Here is a 23,013-nt window from a genome sequence, read left to right as displayed (position 1 = left end):
TAGTTAGTTCCCGTTATGCCGGTCGGCACGTAGGGCAGCGACAAAGGTCCTCCACTTTTGCCTGTCCTGGGCTAGACTCCCCACAGTACCCCAGCTGAGGTTTTGGGTCTTCATGTCTGCCTCCACAGTTCGGCACCAGGTGATCTTGGGCCGACCTCGCTTGCGTTTTCCTTCTGGCGTCCAGTGTAAGGCAGTTTTTAGGATGGAGTTGCTCCCGCCTCGGAGGACGTGACCAATCCAGCGCCATCGCTTCTTCAACAGGATGGTGGCCATACTCTCCTGCCCGCACTGGGCAAGTAGTTCTTCGTTGGAGATTGTCCTTGGCCAGAAGATGCCCAGGATTCTTCGCAGGCTTTTGGTGTGGAAGACTGACAGTTTGTTGAGGTTTTGATTGGTGAAGTCAAATTAACGAATATTGACAGATATAGCTACCAAAACAATGTTGCCTTTCCATGAGTACAGCATAATATGCAAGTTCTGTTTTACTAAGCGACAGCTGTAACCAAGGGATACAGACATGCGTCTAAAATGGCCCTCCTTTTTAATCTGTGGGAGTAGACAGTTAATGTCTCTGAACCCCACAGGCATAACTTAAGAACAGTTCATGTATAATACAACTAAAATAAATCAACTGGTGGCCTTCACTAGTTATTTCCACTCAGAAAATAAGAAGAGGTTACACATGCAGTCTTATTCTGTGTCTAAATTTAACACATGAAGATGTATTTGGGAGTATATAATTGTGAGCTAGTTTGCATCACAACATATTTTCTTTACATTATTTTTTTCAAGTTTTTATGCTCATTAATCTGCCACTTGGAGCTGTTAAATGATACTGTTCATGTAATAAACCAGCAGTGTAGACTATTCTGTCAAGACATAAGACCTCATTTTGTTGGATCTCTTTAATGTGATTTGAGAATTAAACTTGTGAGGCACATTTTTCCTGGATTTTTTGATTATGCATGTGATTACTTGATTTTATGTGAATGTTATATATTTATATGTTCATCCGAGATGTTTTCTATATTCAGTTTGGTGCAGAGTTGGTCACAATTTGCATCCTTGTGCACATGGTAACGTGCATTCAGTATACTCTTGCACATTGTACATCTTTTATCAAAAGGAATGCCAAGTTAGACATAAAGACCTTACTAAGTATTGAGACAAATTGCACTCAAAAACTCCTACCATCATCAATGCTCCAACATGATTTCAAGGAGAAACATGAATCTCAAAAAGTTAAACGAAGACAATTTTCCTCATCTGTTCAAATCTCTGGGCAAAAACCATGTGGTCTAAGAGCCACCTAATCAACCACGCCTTGAACTTAAAGGTGTTACTTGCTGCGCTCACAGCTGGATGGAGAACTGCACTATAGACTGGTTGCAAAAACCCTCGAGCATAGTGCTAAGTTTCAACATAACTGGCAACTTTTGTCTACCAAATTTAAGCGAATAATAATAAGTCTGCAAGCCCCCAAGAAGCTTATCACCCGGTGGCTTGGTGAAGCGATAATGGTCTGTAGCTCAGTGTTTCCAAGATCAAAGAGATGACAGTTGACCTCCACAGGAACAGAGGTCCTGTTGAGCCTCTCGCTCAATTATTAGGACATTGAGCAGGTCAACCTCTCTAACCATCTCCAATGATCTCAGCTTTGATGTGGTTTCCACTATCAAGAAGGCTCACTAAGGCCTTTATTTGCCAGGCCTTCTCTGCCGGCTGAAGAAATTTGGCAGAAGATGGGGCATTCTGGTCCAGTTTTACCAGACGGTGTACTGATATTCTCCATCACCATTAGGTACAGCAGTATCACCCACAATGTCCTACTAGTGCTGTATGCAGTTAGCAGAGGTATTGGTTGTGACCTACCCCGTGTAGGCACAATCTATTCCCAGCGCAGTCTGTGCAGGGCATGAAAGATTGTGGCAGATGCATCCCACCCGGCCAATTGCCTGTTCTCTCTCATGCCTTCTGGGGTCAGATACACTCATCTGGCCCCAACTTCCCGATTGAGAAATAATTTCTTTGCTGAAGTGATAGCCTTTCTGAATTTCACCACCTCTCATGTCAGGAACAATAGTAGTTGAATGTGTCCTTTTCTGCGTGCTGAGGGCCATGCAGCGGTGCACATGAGTGAAGAAGCATCCATTCTTCGGAATGGATACTTGCGCATTACAAATTGACATCATCATCATGATGTGTGCCTTCTCGCATATATGCTTTGGTATCTATGGTGGATCTGCATGTGTGGGTCATGTCCAGTCAATGTCTGTGAATGTGTTAGAAGGATAGTGTGGAAGAGATAGCATGCGAGAAAGAAGGGTAGTCTGTATGTACATGCGGATTGTATAACCAACAGTACAAGCAGCAGCATCTGCAAGTATGGGTGTGAGTGTGATCAGGATTTATCTAATGATTGGCTACCATCAAGTCGAAATTCCTGGTGTACTATTGCTTGGCAAATACATGAATTCTTCTTTCTTGGAGGGGAATGCACTACACAAGTTATCTATATAAGTATTAAGATGAAATTGAAGATAATGCACGATAAAGTACATTTCACTTCCCTTTTCATTGCCACAGGATTCTCGCCTTTCTGATTTCAGTTGCTTACTTCTATGTAACTATATTGAATGCAGTGAATAAATAAATGCATCAGTTGTTTTATCATACATCTGGACAATGTTTATACCCCCCAAAAAAATGTATCAGGAACTTTGTAATGAGTGTTAGCCATGCCTTCTTTGCTGACGATCTTTTTCTGTGTCATTTGTAAGTAATGATGAAATGTCATACTGTAGTGGAAAGAGAAGATGAACATCTGTGAAAGCTTTTTTTATTGTAAAAAAATGCGTATTCAGTTTTTAAAAATACTGAGCCACAAAGAACAATCTTATATGATATTTATATTGACAAACCAAATAATGTGCAACAGCCTTTCTCTGGAAAAACTAAACAAAGATGGCTCAGCAGAATACAAGGAACTTAAGCTGCCTTTTTCTTGAGTTGCTGGTTGGCACGAAGAATGTCTCCAGGGCTAGGATAGGGCCGCTGCTGAAAGAGAGGACCTGAAGCTGTGACATCTACACCTGTCTTTGCACTTCCTCTCATGTCAAGGCCATCTGTCCAAGAACCCCTAAAATTAGAGAGAAAATACATGCTTAAACAGAGCACCCTTAAGAGCACTATGCTTTTACTTTTGATCATATCTTTTTCCATAGCAAAATTTTATTATGCATAATTAGCAGCTTTTGCACTAGCTGCAGTGTCATTTTTAATATCTTTAGCTATAATCTCAAGAATTCAAACAGCCATCTGTTTAATTATGCTGCCAAAATAAATTAGCAAGTTTTGCAAAATTTAAAATTAAAATTTATGGAGCAAGTGTTTGTTATTTTGTCAAACTAGCTAAAGTACCCAGCTGCACCTGGGTTTATTTCTGCCCTTATGCTCTTTCAGCTGTAATTTTATTGTCAACTTTCAAGTTATCACTTTATCTGATAATAAAAGAGTGAAACGCTTAAACTCTTAATGTTCCTAATTGACAACTCATGTTTGGCAACGGGGACTCATGTTTTGAATGAAGGCACAATGAGATGCTCATTTGTTTCTTTCTTATTCCTTTTCTCCTTCCCTATTTCTCTGTAATTTGCTCACTCACAGGATACTCTCTCAAGTTACAATGCCAAAATTTGCACTGTGTAGTACACTCAAACATTGTGTAAAGTACTGTGAAATCAAGAATAAGTTTGAGGCCCTTTCAGGACTGATAGAAGAATCAGTGGAGAACACTTGTCAAAACTCAAGAGCATTGGGAAGACTACAGAGATTCAAAGGAAGAGGGAAAGAAAACACAAGGAATGGATTACTCCAGAGACCTAGGTAAAGGCTGAATCAAGAAAGGGACTGAAACAGAAGCTCAACCAGTGTCAAGACCAGCAAGAGAAAATCTTAGAGCAACTATACAAAATAACACGAGCTATGTGAGGCAGGAGCATTAACCCAAACAAGCTTTTGAAAGCCATCAACAAGAAGCTCCAGACACTTACCAACTGATGCCTACGCCATATCCTAAGGATAAGATGGCCTAAAAAGATCTTCAAAAGCAGTCTGTGGAAAAGAACCAACCAGAATACCACAAGCCAAGACATCAAAAAGTGCAAATAGGGCTGGATAGGATACACCCTGCACAAACCAAAAGACATCATTGCTAGGCATGCACTTGACTGGAACCCTCAGGGGGAGAGGAGAGTTTGGAGGCCAAATAAAATTTGGAAAAGAACAGCAGAGAGCAAGGCAAAGGAAATCGGAACCACATGGGCCCAACTGAAGGGGGCTGCCCAAAATTGGGTCCACTGGCAAGGTGTTGTTGCAGCCCTATGCTCCTCGAGAAGTAACAAGGAATAAACCAAAGGTTAGGATTGAAAGAAGTGTATTACTACATAATTATCAACTGGCAACACTGTACACACATTTCTCACAATCTTTTTATAACTTGCATGGACATACTCGAACACACATACAAGATGACCAGATGTGCAGTTCACTTTGCCAACATGTTTCTGCTCTTTTCATACTTAAAAAAAAAATTAATGTATTTTTTTCAAAGAATACATTTCTACTTTATTGTAAAAAAAAATGCAGAGTTTTAACAGTTATTACGCTACAACTTCAAGAGGTCAAGAGGTTTTGAACTTATCAGTTACTTCTCAACAACTTTCAGAGACTGTAGTATAAATTTTTTGTGTGTGTGTGTGTGAGAGAGAGGAAGCCTGATAATGCAAAGCATGACCAACCTAACCATGTGCTATACAAGCATTCTATTATTATTCCAGGAACTATCTAATAGGGTGGTGGGTACAATTTATGTACACACTATACTAAAAAAATACTTGACTGCCCGTCTATATGTTTGTTCTCATATGCACATACAGAACATTGCAAATCTATGTTATTTGGTACCATGTGGTGACATATTTTTCAAGGATCTTCTTTAATGTAGCACAGTCTCAGCAAGGAACTCTATAAATTAAAGTCTTTTTGTGTTTAATTGATATTGTTTCAAAAGAAAATTATTTAATTCATCAAGACTGGGCCAGACAAATATGTGGATGTATCTTACTAAATGATATACATTCACATGCAAAGTTGGTATATCATTTTCGAGTCTTGTTCTTCATCATCATTTCTACATGGTGTGTAACCATGAAAAACCACTAAATATCAGACAAAACATTGCAGCTATGATTGCGCTTAAGCCTCTATCAAAATTTTCTTTTTGGAAATACAAGAAAGTGCAAAATCACTATGGAATAACGTAGGAACCGTTTATTTCTCTTAACTTTAAGTGTACCTTACAATTCTGATTTATCTTCCTCTCATGCTTAATTATGATTTTTTCTTTAAATGCTTCAAATTTGTGCATACCTAGGTATCAGAATCAAAGGTTAAGGCCCGGATTCAATGTGTTAAATACAAAAATGTACTCATGTGTTGAAAATGGTCAAAATTGCTATTTTGTTTTATTTTGTGACATAGTGACTTCAAAGTAACACACTAACCTTGGAATATCCGAATAGGCTGCCGGGTCCATAGGATCCAGGTCGTCCTTTCTTTTTCGACCTATAATATTTAAGTATAAGGCATAATGGTATAATTAGGTATAATGATAATAGCGCAACAGCTCAAGATCAAAAAGAGTGTACAGAAATGACATCAGAATGACCATTTTTTTAAATAATAATAAAACATTTTTATATCACATTTTCCCACTGAGGCAAGCTCAATGCGCTTCACAAGTGGGGAAAGAAGCAATGTGATGTAAATGTCAAAAGTACAAACAAGTACAACATACATATACGAACATGCACCAATTATCAATACAAGAACATGAAGAAACACATATCTAGGAGTGTGGGGGAGAAAGGACAGCAGGTTGGTAGGTATTTCCAAAAGAGATATATGCTAAGTCCAGATCGGAAGGCATGAACTGAAGATCTAATGTAGCCTACAAATTGATGACATTAAAAACAATCTCCTCCATGCACAACATATATATTTTCTTCCTCCACTCCTTGAAGCAGCTTGTGAGCTTTTCTTTTAGAAGGATTTTCTGATAATTTGACATGTGCTTCTTGACACTTTTGCATTGGTTAAACAGGTAAGGGTAGAAAGGTAGTGATTGTTTTTAAAATATCTCTTAAACACAATCTTATTGGCAATGTAATGTGTTTTAAATCAAGCAGCAGAGATTAAAAAAATATGTAAATGGCTCAGAAAATTAAAAAAAAAATTCCGTTAAAATTCTATAGTCTTAAAAGTCAAAGTTTTATATGCTTTACAACAAACTGATGAAACTTCATCATATTCATAAAGAAAATTTTGTGATCAGTTATCACAGCAACATTTATGTATTTCCCCTCCTCACAAACTAGGGTCACAGGTTTGACACATCACCTCGTCTGTCTGCATTAGGATGCAAGCCTTTTCCTCTCCCAGGTCTGCTTCGCCCAGCACCTCGATCTCGTCTTGGTGCTTGAATATCGTCTTCTGAATCTAAGTCACTCATACTGTCACTCTGAAAACACAGTTTGTACTGACACCTCACCTTAGTCTTTTGTTCCCTATATTTACAAGGAACAAAAAAAAAAACCCTATACGTTTAACAAGGCTGATGATGATGGTAAAAGCGTGTAACTGAAAGCAAATGCTCTTGCTTGAAGCTTACAGTGAGTAACTTAGCTTTGCCTCAAGTTCACTACGATACAAAATTCAAATAAATGGAATAAAGAATGCTTAATCTGAGATCTAAGATTCAAAGAAAGCCATGACTATGTCAGGAATGGGTTGACTACACAAGGACACTGCTGCTAGACAAGAATAACACTGTCCTGTGTTGAAGATAAGAAAACAAAATCATAGAAAAGATTTACCGTATCACTCTCAGCATCCATTTTTTCATCCATGTTTTCTGTCTCATCATCATCATCAAATTCATCTTCAAGACTTGATAGTCTTGTCCTTCCTGTAGCTGCTGCTACAAAGAACAAACATGAAAACACTGGCTTAACATTAGCAAGTATATGGACATGAGCAAGTACAGGTTCTTGTTCATATCACACATTCTAATTAATTAACATGAGCTACTCAAGTATGTTTAAGAAAGTTAAAAGCGAATTTGCATTACCATTCAATTTGTCAGCTGACATTGTAATGACAGCTTTTGGATGTCCAGGTGATAGCCAGCAGACTTGGTCAGTCTGTATGTTCCAGTAGTAATATCTGTTCCTAAACAAATAAAAATTAAAAAATAAATTCTTTTTCTTTAAGACTAACCAGATGACATGACCAAATGAAAAATCTGGAAGCTAACAAGGCTTTATGACTATATCTATACATACACCCGGATGCGTGGTCTGCTCCTGACCTACAGTTCACAGTCTCAGAATTTAAAAGGTCCCAGGGACACAAACAGTTCCCTTGCGCTGAAACTGGCAGGGTCATGTGGCTACCTTGCCTGGGTTACTTGGAGATGAGCAGCGGGCATGCCGCTGATGAAGCACAACTTGCGGCAAACACTGCAACAGCACAAACACCACTGCTGGACTTCTCCTCTTGTCGAAGGTTTCCTGCCGCTGCCCAACAACAGTTGCCCTGGCAGTGGAAGGCAGCAACGATTCCAAATAGTAGCGATGATTTGTCAGCTGTCCTCTGAAGATGACTATAACTGGACTGGTGGCACGGTGGGGTTTACCAGCTGCAGCCTCGCACTTCTTGCTGCCGGAACATGGTTGGCTCCTTTGCTTGTCACTTGGGAGAACCAGCCTCTTACTTGCATCACACTCTCTTCTCTATACAACCACAACGCAAGTGCCAGCAGGTAGTGATACATTCTAAACGGAACGGGCCTCCCGTTTTCAGACCTGCTGATTGCGTCTCAGGATATCGATGACCTATCTAACATCCCTTTTTCTCATAGTTGACCCCCATCAACCTCTGACTGTCGCAACACCGGTCTAGCTCCCTCATTCAGCACTGACGTCCAGTTGTTGGCAATGAAAACAACGCTGTTCTCCTGTGCTACGCATACTGGTCTTCCAATTAAAGGGCATACCCCTGGTATCACCCCAGGGCGACTGCTGATTTATTACGGGCTTTGGCCCTGTTGTTCTGGCCTTGAACCAGGCTGGTTCATGACACTGTACTATCATCTAATCATTTGGCAAAAGCCGTTGAAGGAGAAAAAGAAAAAAGAAGGAATGATTAACATAAAGACCGGAAAGCAGAAGAAAAATGCACCGTGAGATAGTAGAGTTCTTTGAAGTTAGCTCAGATCCTTTTACAATTCCACTGAAAGACAGACATGATTATCTGTAGGGAAAATATTTGAGCATCAGACCTAAGGAGAAAGCAGGGGATGATGACACAGAAAAGGCAAAGATAAATGCCACTTGTCTATATCCATCCCATTCACCATGACAGGCAAAATGAAAGAGACCAGATCAATTGTGGCAGATCCAGGTTTAGCTGTGGTGGTCCAAGATCTGTAGTACTTGGATGTAGTACTTTGACGAAGATGATTTTTGTCTTGTGTCCATCTTTGACACTTGAAGGCTGGCCTTAAGGCCCACCACTTTGGTGACTATTTCCATTCTAGTAGTTAGTGATTCTCACTATCTTTCTCTCCTTCTCTTCTCTTTTTTATGTCCTTGGTCACTTGCTATTGTATTTGTTACACAGGCTGCTCTTTTGTTAACCTGCACTGAGCTTGCTGCATTATTGAAAAGTCTGTTCCTTCAGTGTGACTGGCATAATGGTGTTTACATACTTGGCTAAGGTAGTCTGAACTGTCATAAGTCAGTAGTCAATGAATTAGCACACAATGGTGATGACAACACAGTCACTTTAGCATCCTATGTAACTTCGTTACTGCTACATAACTTAAATTTAGGCATAGACTACTAATCAAATTCACAATATTCCATTCAAAAAGTGCTGTTTTAAATTTAAGTAAGCATCATCTTTATAAAGTTCCGTGACCATGACTGGAAATAACCTACATACCATGTGCAAACATTGCGTTTTACTATACTACATTTTGTTGTGATCAATATCATAAAATTAAATATACAAAATACAATTTGTCTGAATAATACTTCGGTAACAATTATGCAGTTCAATAAAAATAATTGTGTCAAAAATAAAAATGAAAATTACTCTTACGAGTCAGGATCAGCCACTTCCCGCCAGCCTTCTGGTAAAGGATATTTTGTTAACATCCTGTCTCGTCTCCTGGTCATGTCCACTTCAGGTAAAAACTTTTTCATACCCCAGCGGTTTTTACAATATTTGACACAGACATGGTATGGATTGCCTTTGTTGGGGCAAGCTGTGGCCTCATGTACATATGCTGTGTCATCTTCTGTTTGTGCTATGGCCACGTTATCTGTCCCTCCCACAGGTCTCTTGATAGCTGGAGACGGCTCAGCACCATCCAGCTTAGTTGGGTCATCATAATCCTCAGCAAACACTTCCTCTATTTCCTCTGCCAAATCATCAGAAAAAAATACAATGCAGTAGTAGTAGTACAGGGAACTGGCTACATTGCTTAGGCCTTTCTACTTTGCTCACTGACCCCTCACAGTCAAAATGACTATGTTCATGCCTGCATTTAGCATGCCTGCATCATCATTATTGATCCAAATTATAGAAAAGATCTACAAATTTTGCAATGTTACTGCTGAAGTTCTTGGACCTATTAACATTTGATGCATATTTAATGTTTGCCTGCAGTAAGTTTCAATTTGCTGAACTCATTGCAAAAAATACAATTTAGTTTAGTTGTATTATGATGTTTGAAAAAATCTTGTCCATTTGAATTTCTAGTTATTTTACTTTGCAATAAGGAGAAAGTGCCTACACATCAACATTCTTGCATATTTTATACATAATAATAATAAATGCAAAATTTTGTAAAGCGCACACTCACACTCCTAAGGAGCATGCTCTTAGCACTTAAGAACAAGAACGAAACATGGACAGCATATAACGGATAGGAAAACAAACATAGCAGATGAACTATAAAAGAATCAACAACATTACTAACTGAAGAATCTAATACAAAAAACACAAAAAGGAACCAAATAACAAGAACACAAGCTGAGTTTAACATGATATTGCAAAAAGAAGGGTGTGAAATAGGACTAGCATTATGGAAAAGGTTGTTAGGAGTAATAAAACGGAGAAAAGATCTGGAAAAGGTCCCCTCCTTACTTTCAGAGGGTGAGCAACAAATATATCTTTTGGTATAAGATATATTTCTACATTCTACTACCATGTCTTCGTATACCCTTTACCAAAACCAACTGTATTTTCAAGAACAGACTCTAGAAGATATTGACATACATTGTACTACAACTGTGGACACACAAATGCCTTACATTTAATGTTTTTTGAGTCTACTCATTCAAATAACAAAATGATCTCCAAGTGATACCAACCAAAACTTATGAAAAGAAAATGGATCACCCCTATTTCCATTAGATTGTAAACCCAATGTCTTGACATGTTATTATTGTAAAATTAAATGAACAACTGTTGTGGATATGTCTTGCTTTTGCCATTTTCTGTTTTTAAGAGTGCAGTCACCAATTATGTTAGACTTAAGATAAATTTAACTAAATGCGCGCGAACTTTCATCATGTTTAGTTTATATCACTGCCAAAAATCATGTAATGCCTTATATAATCAATTATTAGTCATAGTAAATCAACAAATAAAGGAACACAAATTACTAACTACATTTAATCACAATTTACACGAGCATTCGGGACAGTCCATGGAGTTCTTACCTGGTCTTGGTGTGGCTGTCTGATGCTGTTCAGCAACAATGCCTCGTTTTGCGAGTCGTGCTAATAATGCAGGCGGTAAAGGCATTGTTCGGTTTAAGATATTTATGATGATCTCTGTAAACTCCTAAGACCGGAAGTTATTCTGCTAAGGGAGGCTACGCTGTATGACACGGGAAACCATATCCGAGTCAATTCGACCCGACACAAAACTAAGGCCACATACCAAAGGAAGAAATGAATAGCAGCTACATGGAAATTACACGCACACGCAATCTTTTCCATATCTAAAGCATAACAAGGGAGAAGGGAAACTTATTGCTCTAATCCGCCAGTGTGACACTAGTTCCTCCCCTAACTATACTCGATTTCTCTTGTACCATGTCGGTAAAAGACTGAAAAAGACTACCCCGGTTTTTGACAAATGTACGTGTGTCTTTAAAAAACTTAAAATGGAAAACTTTGATTGATATACATTTTGATTCAAAGAGTTAGGAATCGCACATTATAACTAAGATGTAGTGTTTCTAACGCACAATCTTCTTTCACGGGAGAGCTCGTGACATTTACAAGCACGCACACACCACGAACTAATATCCCTGGACTGCTGGCAGACGATTATTTTTCCAATTAACTGCTAAAACGAGGCATTAGACTACATAGCTTCCGGTTTCTTCACATTCTCTGTTACGGCTCGCCGAGACTTAGCGCGGATCAATTCGCAATTAGAGGCTAAGCGTGAGTCTTGGCATACAGACATATAAGTCCATCAATACAAGTCCATGCACACACGGAACAGGCTATAGCTTAATAAACAAAAACTGTAATTTTAAGTTTACCAAGAAAGTAAATATAGACTCGATCACCAGTAAAGCTGCAGGTTATATGAAAAGTACTGTCTGATCAGATTCTACTGGCAGCGATCTCTTTAACAGATTAATTTGTATGTATACGTAAATTTTATGCTCTATGTCTGTTTCGAAGGTACAATTACTGTATACACAGGCAGACGATCATGCTTTTATATTATACACACTCACCAGAAAAATACATAAGCACACACACCCTCAATGGGACATACTATACATGCTTACACACAAAACAAAGGAGAGCAGGAAGAAAAAGAACTATAGACTCGGAGCCTGATGTCTGTTACCGCGAACGCTTATTCCCAAATGAGTTTCACTTCATCACTGCGCTGGCTTGGACAGAGAGGCATAATCTTAGTTCGTAAACTCGATCTGAACCAGCCAAACAATAACCTTATTGTCCCGAAATCCCAACGTCTCTTGAAGGCATCTGCAGTCCATCGAAAAATGAAGTCTTTCACGTCTGTGCTGTCGTGTCCGTAATGTCCACAGAATAAAAAGCTAGGTTCGAAGTTTTAATTGTTAACTCCAGTATCCGACAGGAAGCTCCACGAACCTCCATCCACAACGGTTGTCCCTATATAAAGTATCAGTATTTTAAAAGAAATTTATAATGCACAATTTTTACAGAGAAAAGAAAGGAGACTGTGTATGTGGCTATAATCTTTAGGCAGATATTATTTATTATACATAACAGGTTTTTAAAAAAATCCAAACATGTGAATTAAAGCAGGTATATAATATTATCTTCATGAAAAAGCAGCAGGAAATAAGTAAGGTTGCATTCCCGTAACAAGAAAATTTAACTGATCAAGCCACTTTTTTCTTTACTGCACTCCACTGCATGGCTTCTAATTTCTAAACGCAGTCAATATTTAAGTCAATTAACATCCTCTAGCTGTTATACAAGTGTCTCAATGGCTCTGCCCCCACCTGTACCTATATCCAGCTTCATATCTACACACCATATACATCGATCGTTCTCTCCGTTCCTCTTCAGGCTGATCCCCTCACTCTTTACATTCCTCGGACCATTAATGGTCCTCTCACAGGGAATGAACTGCAACCACATTTGTCGAAAACCTAGCTACTCGTTCTTCCTTCAAAACATTTCTTAAAATTGACCCGTTTCTCATTCTATTGTGTGGATATGCTTTAATTGTCTGTGTTCTTGAGTTCGTCTATGGGTGCGATATGAAATGCTGTAGCAAGAATGGGTACTTTACAAAATTATTATTATTTAGCCAAATTCACCTTCTCTGGACCTTGGCATTCACACCAAGTAGAAAACACAGTAACAATTAATAGTGTATCTTTCTGTCTCTCTTACGAACACATATGATAGCAAGAATAACAATGCGGGTTTATATAGCGAATTTATTGCTGCAAACTCAACTTAACACAAAAAACCCAACAAAATACAGATTCAAAATGCTCATAGCACACATGCATGGACCAAACATATCAGAAACACAAGCATCTCACAACAACGCGACATACGAAAGATTACAAAGGTTTGGTAGTCATGGTGAGGGGGAGTTGCAGCTGTGTGTTGAACGATTCGAAAGACAGGAATCTCAGTATTTACAGTGTGTGCACAGCTCAAGACACCTGCTAGTGCAGGTGCACACAGGTTACTGTAATACTGTGAAAAGAATATTTTTCACTAACGTACATCTCTTTAAAAAAAATACCGCCGACCATCCCTGCACCCCACTCCATATTTTTGCCCTAGGCAACTGCCTATATGGTTTGCCTATCTTTATAGACCCGTTGTCAGTGCTCACCGCGTGTGTATAGAGGATGAGGTCATATATAAGGTACCCAAACCAGTCTTGCCTAGTCATGGCGGATCTCAAACTCTCTATTACTTTGTACAGCGTCCAGTTTTACTTGATAACAATCACTTGACTGATTTGCATTGAAAACAAATAGCTTTGTTTACATACAGCGAGTAAGGAGAGTGTTATTACGCTGAATATAGTAATTTCTGTAATCGGAGATCAAATCGACTAGGCTATAATTGTATGGTCCAATTGCCTCGGGGCTGTGACCAATGGATAAATGGTCAAATGATAGATGGGGAGCCTGTTGGCTCCATATAGAGCCCCAGTGTCAAAAGAACTAAATAATCAGTCAACCAGGGATTCCAAGATCTATGACCTATAAACACAGACGGGACAACACAGACAGCGGTTCACGTGCTCTAACCCAGATGTCAACAAATCACGTGCAGTCCGCAGGCTACGATGCTCACCATGACCAGAGCTCGTGCTCAGTCCTTTCACTGTGTGCAAGCTACGAAAAGACTTGTCAACAGGTCATTTCTGTGCCATACCTCGCAGAGTCGCACGACTGTAAAACATCAAACTACGCTTTCTAGCAAAGGTGCGAACTTCAGTCACTACTGTAAAATGTTTTTATAGGTCAAAGAATAACCACTTCGATCGTTAGTCTGTATAGTCCTCGGAGGCTGAGTGAACAATACCCAGGATAAAGTTTTTAATTAAAGATTCTTCACAACAAATTCTCTCAACTTCCTTGATGTTTAAGCTGTCATTGATTTTTGAATGAGGCTCATGAACCACTCACCTTCCAAGAAAACATTTCATCTTTGCTATTGTACAGTTACTATTAATCTATTCATGTGAGTAAAACGCAAGGAAGAGAAATTGTATGCTTTGTGCATGCATGTGTGTGCATTTGTGTGTCAGTGTGTGCGTGTTTTTTGTGTGTCTTTATATCCAGTTTAGTTTACATGTAAGACGAGATGTCTTGTGGCCTTTGCAATATAAGATTTAGGATTTAGGTTGTTCCTTTCAATCAAAGATATAGTATAATTTCCTTGACTGACGATGGGTATGTGTAATTGTATATGTGTCTGTGTGTGTTATGTATTTGTGCGTGTCCATTGTAGTTCACATTTAAGGGAAGTGTGTTTAGACCTTCATGATTAAGATTTAGGATTTGGAATGTTCCTTTCATTCAAAGATATTTAAATTTTAACCTCCACTACTAGCATGCACTTCCTTCAACACAAGGACACCCCCCTATACAGCACACACTCGCACACAAATGTAACAGTAAAGTATATCTACTTATAATGAATAATGCAGTATATATAGTGTACAACCAAGTAAACTTAAAATGTGTATTATTCAACATCGTGAGTTGCATTCTCTAAGTATAATTTAAATATTGATATTTTGGTTTCTCAGCTGAAGTAGTTTTCCAGAACACATCATCTCTTAACTTGATGCTTTAGTGTGCTTTATGCATGCATGTTTGTGTGCATTGGTTTATGTTTATGTGCATGTGTGCATATATGTTTTTATGTGGATGGGTGTTTCAGACTTTGTGATTAAGACTTAGAAATTAAATTGTGCCTTTCATGTGATGACATAATTGAATTCCCTTTAGTAACAATTGCTACTTGAACTCCTAGCATGCTTTTCACAATCACATGCTCTCTCTCACATGCACAGAGGAATTTAGATGCACAGTGAGGACAAACAACAATGAAAGAAAACTGTTCCTCAGTGAGATATTTCCTCTTGTAATTAATGATACAGTTAAAGGGTACAACAAAGTATATTTGAAATGTTTATTATTGAACATCTTGAGTTCAATCTCTAACTCTAATTTGAATTTCAATAGTTTTAATTTCACAGCTGAATTAGTTTCTCCACGACACATCATCTCTTAGCTCCCTTGATGCATGTGTGCGTTTGTGTGTATTGTTTTATGTCAATGGGTATATGTGTGTTTTTGTCTGTGAATGTTAGTTTATGTGGGTATCCATTTTAGTTCACATGTAAGGAATTGGTGTTTGGGTTTTTGCAATTTAGATTAAGGATTTTGATTATACCTTTCATTCAACCACATAATTCACTTTCATTGAACGACAGTTGTTTCCTTCACTCCTTGCATGCTAACCTCTTTCCCCCCCCTCCATCCCAACACACACACATGGAGGAATTTAGAGGCATAATGAGGACAAAGAATGAAAAATGTTGTTCATCAGTAAGATTTCCTCTTTTAATGAAAATATGGTATAGTGTACAGGAAAGTACACTTGAATGGTCTATTATTCAACATGAGTTGTGATTCCTTACTCTAACATGGATTTTATTAGTTTTAGCTTCTCGGCTGAATTGTAGTTTCTCTACAACACATCATATCTTAGATCCTTTGATGCATGCTTTGTGGATGCATTGATGTGTGTTGGTGTATAATTAATTGGTTTATGGCTGCAGGTGGATGGCTTGTGTTGGTGTTTCTGTGCATCCATTTTAGTTTACATGAAAGGAGACATCTAGATCTGAAATCCCTAAATCTATTTGAAACTTTAATATTTTTACTTTCTCCAACACATTTCTTAACTCTCTTGACACTTAAAGTGTGATATCTGAATGCACGTTAGGGTGTTTGTATATTTGTCTTTGTGTACATGAGTGTGTGGTTATGTATGTTTAGATTAAGATTTAGAATTTATACTGTTACTTTCATTCAATAACATTTAAATTCCCTTAAATACCTGAACTTCTAGCATGCACTTCCCATCCCACAGACACACTATCAAAAACAATAAAAGAGATAGGGAGTTAGATTATAATGAGTAATACAATACAGTGCACAACAAAGTAAACTTGAGATGTCTGTTATACAACACCATGAGTTGCAATCTCTAAAAGATAATTTGAATTTTAAAAGTTTGTTTCCAATCTGATTAAGTTTTTACCCAACACATCTCTCAACTCCATTGATGCTTAAGTCACCTTTGTGCATGCATTTGTGTGTATTGGTTTCTGTCTTTGGGTATATGTGTTTGTGTGTGTACATTTATCCATTTAGTTTTCATGTCAAGAAAAAGTCTTTTGGTCTTTTCAATTAATAAATAGGATTTAGACAGTTTCTTTATTTTATGAAACATTTAATTTTCTGTAATGACAATTATTACCTGCACTCCTAAGATTCACTTCTCACCACATACATTCACATGCACACACACACACATACACCCACTCAGTTTGGGACCCTGATTAATGAAGGAATTTAAATGACTGGCTAAGACAAAGAAAATAAGAAATCTGTTGATCAGTCAAGTATTTGCACTTTTAATGAATAATACAATACAGTGTACAACTAAATAAACTCTCAACTCCCCTTATTCCTAAGTTGTCATGTGCTTTCTTTAATGTTACTCATGAACCATTGACCTTCAATTCATGATAATAACTGACTTTGCCATACAGATACTATCAATCTAAGTGCTCTCAAACTATTACATTTGGGCTTAAGAAAATGTAGTCTAGAATTGAAGGAATTCGGTCAGAATGTCTATTGTTTATGAGATTACTGTTACCTCAAAATATTATTGCTTTATTAATATGTGTTCCTCATCATTTACAGCTTTTAAAACCAGGTCATGTCAGCCCACAAGGTAAGTGGCACCAAACTTAATTTAGGCATTTTTGATTAAGATTGAGGATTCCTTTCATTCAATGACATATTTAAATTTCTTTGAATAATAATTGCTACCTGCACTCCACAACATGTCTTCTCTTAACTCCCTTGACACATGTATTTTGGTAATTTCCCTCATGCGCCATTCATTCACCTTTCAAGGATTATAATAATGCAGACACATTGATTTCATGTAACTGCTTTTGCAATTAAGATTTAGAATTTGCGTATTTAGATTATACCTTTAATGACATAGTTGAGTTCCATTGAATGACAATTGTTATCTGCATTTGTTGCATTAACTTCCCAGCGCAGGTGCGCACGCACACACATACAAATACATCGGCACTCAACTATACTTCTTCCACTACTTGCATGGTGATTGGCTTTGGAAGGAACTTCCTCTAGGTTTCTTGTGGGAATCTCACTCTTTTGTCCATGAAACCACCTACCAACTTTACCCCTTTCTCCACCCCTTTATTACCTTTTCCTTTCCATCAAACCTTTCCTATCCCTTCCTTCCACTTACCTTACCACCCGTTCATTCACCTTCTCCTCTTTCTCACCCCTTATGGACTTCCCAACCCTCCTTCCATTCTAACCCGCTCCACCTCTTTCTCCCCTTCTGTCCCTTCGCACCCTTTTCTTCACGTCCCTTCTCTACCTCCTCCTTTCCTTTCATTTCTTCTTTTTCCTCCTCTTTCTCTCCTCTCCACCTCTTCTCTTTCCCTTCTTCTTCCTTTCCTACTTCTTTTCTTTCCATCCCTTTTCTCTCACCCCTCCTTCCTTCTTTCCTCCACCATTTCTTTGTTCCCACCCTTCCGGTTCAGCTCAGCTTCCCTCTCTTCCTTTGCCCCTTCCTGCCGCCCTCGTCTTACCCTTTCTCTTCCAAATGTCATGATAACTAGGAATAAGTCTATAGTGTTAGTGTCGCAGTTATGCTCTCTCCACGAGTCGAGCGGACGCGCTGGTAAACATACTGTCAGAAGGTGGAAGGGTAACTGTGGTGATGAGTTTATCGTTGAAATGGCGTTGCGGCGGCGACACAGTAGTCGGCCTTCGGCGATACTTGACCGTCGGATGAACAAAAGGCCAGGAAATCTCACCACCGCTTATCTCTCCTGGAATAAGTGGGGCTGTCCACCGCGGGCCGCTTACATCACGATGGACATGGATCTCTGTAGCGACCAGGGTCAGGTCCCGGATTCGGACGACAGTTGCTTCACTAAGGTCCGACATGTACTCTCAGAGAAGCGGAAGAGCAGCGGTCAGAATACGCCCGTTAACTGTAAGGCTGCGGTATACCTAGAGCAGGAGAGCAGTGCTGCTTGTTATTGTCACCCACTGGACACAGGTAGTGAATAAAAAATCAAACGGGATGGCGCCGAAGTCGCAGACCGCGTTACTAGTAAGAAGTGGGAGAGAAGGGGGTGTAGTGTGGGCAGGAATAGTCAAAGTGACACATTATGTGTCAGCGACTTAGTGATTGGATGTATCTAGGTTGTAGAATGGTCGGAAGTAAGTCTGTAGCTTGCTTGAAAAAAATCACGAGAGATGATGGTCCTCGCACATGAGGATTTAACATTGTGATCGGCAAAGAATCGTTGTCTTTGCAATGGGTTCTCGAGAAGGAAGGCTGCAACAGAGATCTGTTCAAGGCTGTTCAGATTCTCCGCCGTGAATCTCTCTGGGAATCGTGACTGCTCCAGCACAACTGACTGAATAGGTACGTAAGACCCACTCTATCACAGAGCGCACAACGCTTCATCACCAGCAGCTGTTTGGTTGCAAACAGTAGAGGCAGAGGCTGGGGGATAAGCGTTGGTCCTTGTTAGGCGCTGTTAAGCTTGAGACAGCAGTCCGGCCTAGAGGGACGAGGAGAAATGTGGTGGCATATGGCAGTGCCGGAGTGCACAACGCTTCATCATCAGCAACTGTCTGGTCGCAGACAGCAGAGCTCGAGGCTGGTAGATAAGCGTTGGTCCTCATTAGGCGTGGTCAAGCTCTGACCGCTGTGACGGCCTAAGAGGTGAGGACGAGACACGTGGTGGCACACGGCAGTGCCAGAGTCTCTGCGCTCGTGACGGAGGTAGCTACGATTGACGGAGGATACGACAACGGATTTTCGGACTCAGCAACATCACAGGGTCCTCACAAGGCAAGAGACTTGTGTGAAGAGATAAGTGGCGAGTGTATGCTATACGAGTGTAATGTGCTGCGTGTAGTAGTTACGGTAATTAGTGACTCATGATACCTGGACTAGCACAGGGAAGTAACGGGACACCTAGAGAACGGTCATATTTGAAATTATATAATCTTGTAAATTGATTTGTAAACCTCTCGATAATTAATAATCTTTATTACACTAAATTGTCTGATGTTGGTTATTGGGGATGTGCTGGGGGCTTAAGAGGTGTGCGCGTACAGTAAATATTGGCGTGAGTTGGTAGAGATGTCGAGAGTGTGATCAACCGAAGGCAACGGCAATCGCAACCTCTAACGATCCTTGCGTGCTCATTCCCCGGAGCTCATGACAATTGTGATCGGCAGTGTTGTCCATAGGAATGTTATTACCATGGGAATCCCATGGGAAACGTCCCATGGGATGGGACAGCACACATTTGTATTTCCCATGGTAGTCGATACTTGATATTGCAAAATAAATTTACTGTTATTTCATTCATCAAGGATTTAAATCTTTCTTCTGAATCATCTATTGTATGTGAAGTAGCAGGAATTATAGAACAAAAGCCGAAAAGTGGTTTTCAGTGTTGTCCATAGGATTGTTAATACCATGGGAATCCCATGAGAAACGTCCCGTGGGATGGATGGGATGGGACAGGCATAAATTGCCATGGGATGGTATGGGATAGAAAATATGTCCCATGGACAACCTTGGTGATCGGCAAAGAATCGTTGTCTTTGCAATGGGTTCTCGAGGAGGAAGGCTGTAACAGAGATTGTTCAAGGCTGTTCAGATTTTCCACTGTGAATCTCTCTGGGAATCGTGACTGCTCCAGCACAACTGACTTGAATAGGTACGTAAGACCCACTCTATCACAGAGCGCACAACGCTTCATCACCAGCAGCTGTTTGGTTGCAAACAGTAGAGGCAGAGGCTGGGGATAAGCGTTGGTCCTTGTTAGGCGCTGTTAAGCTTGAGACAGCAGTCCGGCCTAGAGGGACGAGGGAGACACGTGGTGGCACACGACAGTGCCAGAGTACACAATGCTTCATCATCAGCAGCAACTGTCTGGTCGCAGACAGCAGTGGTCGAGGCTGGTAGATAAGCGTTGGTCCTTGTTAGGCGCTGTTAAGCTTGAGACAGCAGTCCGGCCTAGAGGGACTAGAGAGAAATGTGGTGGTATATGGCAGTGCCGGAGTGCACAACGCTTCATCATCAGCAGCTGTCTGGTCGCAGACAGAGGTCGAGGCTGGCAGATAAGCGTTGGTCCTTGTTAGGCGTGGTCAAGCTCTGACCGCTGTGACGGCCTAAGAGGTGAGGACGAGACACGTGGTGGCACACGGCAGTGTCAGAGTCTCCGGTCTCGTGACGGAGGTAGCTACGATTGACGGAGGATACGACAACGTGACAAGAGACTTGTGTGAAGAGATAAGTGGCAAGTGTGTATTACACGAGTGTAGTGTGCTGTGTGTAGTAGTTAAGGTAATTAGTGGCTCACGATGTCTTGACTAGGGATAGAGAAATAACAGGACGTCTAGAGGACGGCCATATTTGAGATTGTATCATCTTTTAAATTCATTTGTAAGCCTCTCGATCATTAATAACCTTCTTTATTACACTAAATTGCCTGGTGATGGTTATTGGGGATGCGCGTTGGGGGCTCAAGAGTCAAGTAAAGTTAATTAGCAATTTAGTGTAGATGTGCGCGCACGGTAAGTGTCGGCGTGAGTTGGTAAAGGTGTCGAGAGTGTGATCAGCTCGAGGCAGCGGCAATCGCAACCTCTGACCATCTTCGCGTGCCCAGTCCCCGGAGTTCACGACACCAAGTTCCATTTCTTTCCGCCTGTTACTATCCGGTTCGCATTGCTATTACCGGTTCTGTAGCGGTGGAGATGGAAGGGTAATCAGCAGGAAGGGTAGTGAAGCAGGTTAAGGAAGGGTGGAGCAGAATGGGGTAGGGTGTGCGTTGCACTTTTCTCTCCTTTTCATTACAACCTCTGACTTCCTGTGCCACCCATTCTATGCCGTGATATAGCCTTAGTTGTCGGTTCTGTGTAAAACACCAATCTCCCCGCCCTCCCTACCCCCCACCCCCAACACACACACCTCCAATCCATTCTGGTCTGGCACTGGCTTCAAAACAGCATGGTCACTGCTGCTGGAGGAAACAGCTACCACCGTCGTCAGCTCATGACTACGACTACATCGACCTCAACAAGAGCTAGCTAGGAGAGGACAGCGACTACACCGACCAACACAGACTCGGTTTACTGCGCTCTGTGACCACGCCGGAAGAAGCAACAGCGGCTACCAAACAGATGTATTAACAGGGTACACTGGCAATCATAGTTTTCAAAACAAACTTGTTGTCCGTCCCCTTGGTAAATCAAGATGACCACGATAGAGAACCCATTTCAGTTTGTCGATAAAGTGAAACATGTTTCGCATACAGAGTATTATGATGGCATCCGATTTTTTGTTAACAACAGTCATTTCTGACTAAAGAGACTTCTTATTGTTTGACACACTCTTCTTTTTGTTTACAGTTTGCTGTTCGTCACACCGACCGAAGCGTTCTTGACTAAGGGCACTGGATAAGAAAAGAGTGGGGGGCTCTACTGCTGGGGGAAGCAGCTACCAACGTCGCCACCTAATGTTGCACGTGACTACGACTGTCAACTGACCCCGACAATCGGTGGCTAGGAGAGGACAGTGACTTTGTCCACCAACGATCACCTGACACGGATTATGGCGGCCAATGACCACGCAAAGTAAAGCAACAGTGGCTGCCAGGATATACTTAAAGGGTACATCAGCATCTTGTTTACAAAACAAAAGGTATTTTTCTTCCCTTGATAATCTTTACGTCGAGGCAGCAAACATTAAAAAAAAAAATTTTCAACTTACACTAAACATGTTATTGCGTACAGAGTATTATGATGCTATTCCCCTTATTGTAGTACGACAGTTTTTCTGTAAATAGATACCTGTTATTGTTGTTACAGTTTCCCTGTCGTTACTCCACCAACTCTTTCTCGACTAATGGGACTGGTTTAACAGACTGGTGTGACCACCACTGCTATCAACGCCGCCAGCTTATGTTGCTCGGTGACTACAACTATCACACCATCGACCTCAACAACAGCTGGCAAGGAAAGGACAGCGACTATACGTAGAACAAAGCAACGGCGGCTACCCAAGGGATGTATTCCTTTCCTATTCCTTGCACTTTTTTGCTTCCTCTCTCTCCTTCCTATCCTTAGGTACATCGGCAACCATACTTTTCAAAACAAACTATATTTCCCTCCCCTACGTGGCATCCACGTGACATTTTATATCTTAATCAATAATACAAACTAAGAGGGTTTAAAAAATCTCAAAAACCAATAAAATGTCAAAACGAAGAAGGCTTAGAGATACAAACTTTAATTTTTTAAAAATCTATGAAACCGAAATGAATTAGATGCAACAATGGAAACGTAAAGGGCTTTCAAAAATCTTTCCATTTTGTGGTTGATAAAAATAATTAAAACCTTTGAAATTAACACAAATCTGAACGAAAATATGAGTAAACATGATGCCGCTATTTCGCCTTGCTAGTAGGTGTGTGCCGCAGCCACATGGCATCTGGAACTAACCAATA

At 40.2% G+C, this 23,013-nt stretch overlaps 1 protein-coding gene across 2 annotated transcripts; it reads right to left on the bottom strand.

Annotated features, from left to right (window-relative positions):
* Positions 1-2,823: 2,823 nt before the first annotated feature.
* Positions 2,824-11,404, bottom strand: LOC112556942 (polyglutamine-binding protein 1-like). 2 transcript variants are annotated; one of them, XM_025226450.1, is made up of 7 exons: positions 10,854-11,404; positions 9,226-9,547; positions 7,190-7,290; positions 6,936-7,036; positions 6,460-6,580; positions 5,565-5,625; positions 2,824-3,139 (listed from the first exon to the last, which is right to left on the bottom strand). In XM_025226450.1, the coding sequence occupies exons 1-7, from the start codon at positions 10,936-10,938 to the stop codon at positions 2,989-2,991; spliced, it is 942 nt and encodes a 313-aa protein (XP_025082235.1). In that variant the 5' UTR covers positions 10,939-11,404; the 3' UTR covers positions 2,824-2,988. The 2 variants fall into 2 exon arrangements, with proteins under 2 accessions (XP_025082235.1, XP_025082234.1); XM_025226449.1 differs by having other exon boundaries at positions 6,936-7,039; positions 10,854-11,393.
* Positions 11,405-23,013: the final 11,609 nt, after the last annotated feature.

The sequence above is a fragment of the Pomacea canaliculata genome, linkage group LG2 (assembly GCF_003073045.1).
Source record: "Pomacea canaliculata isolate SZHN2017 linkage group LG2, ASM307304v1, whole genome shotgun sequence".
NCBI lineage: Eukaryota > Metazoa > Mollusca > Gastropoda > Architaenioglossa > Ampullariidae > Pomacea > Pomacea canaliculata.
This window is presented reverse-complemented; position numbering and strand designations above follow the sequence as displayed.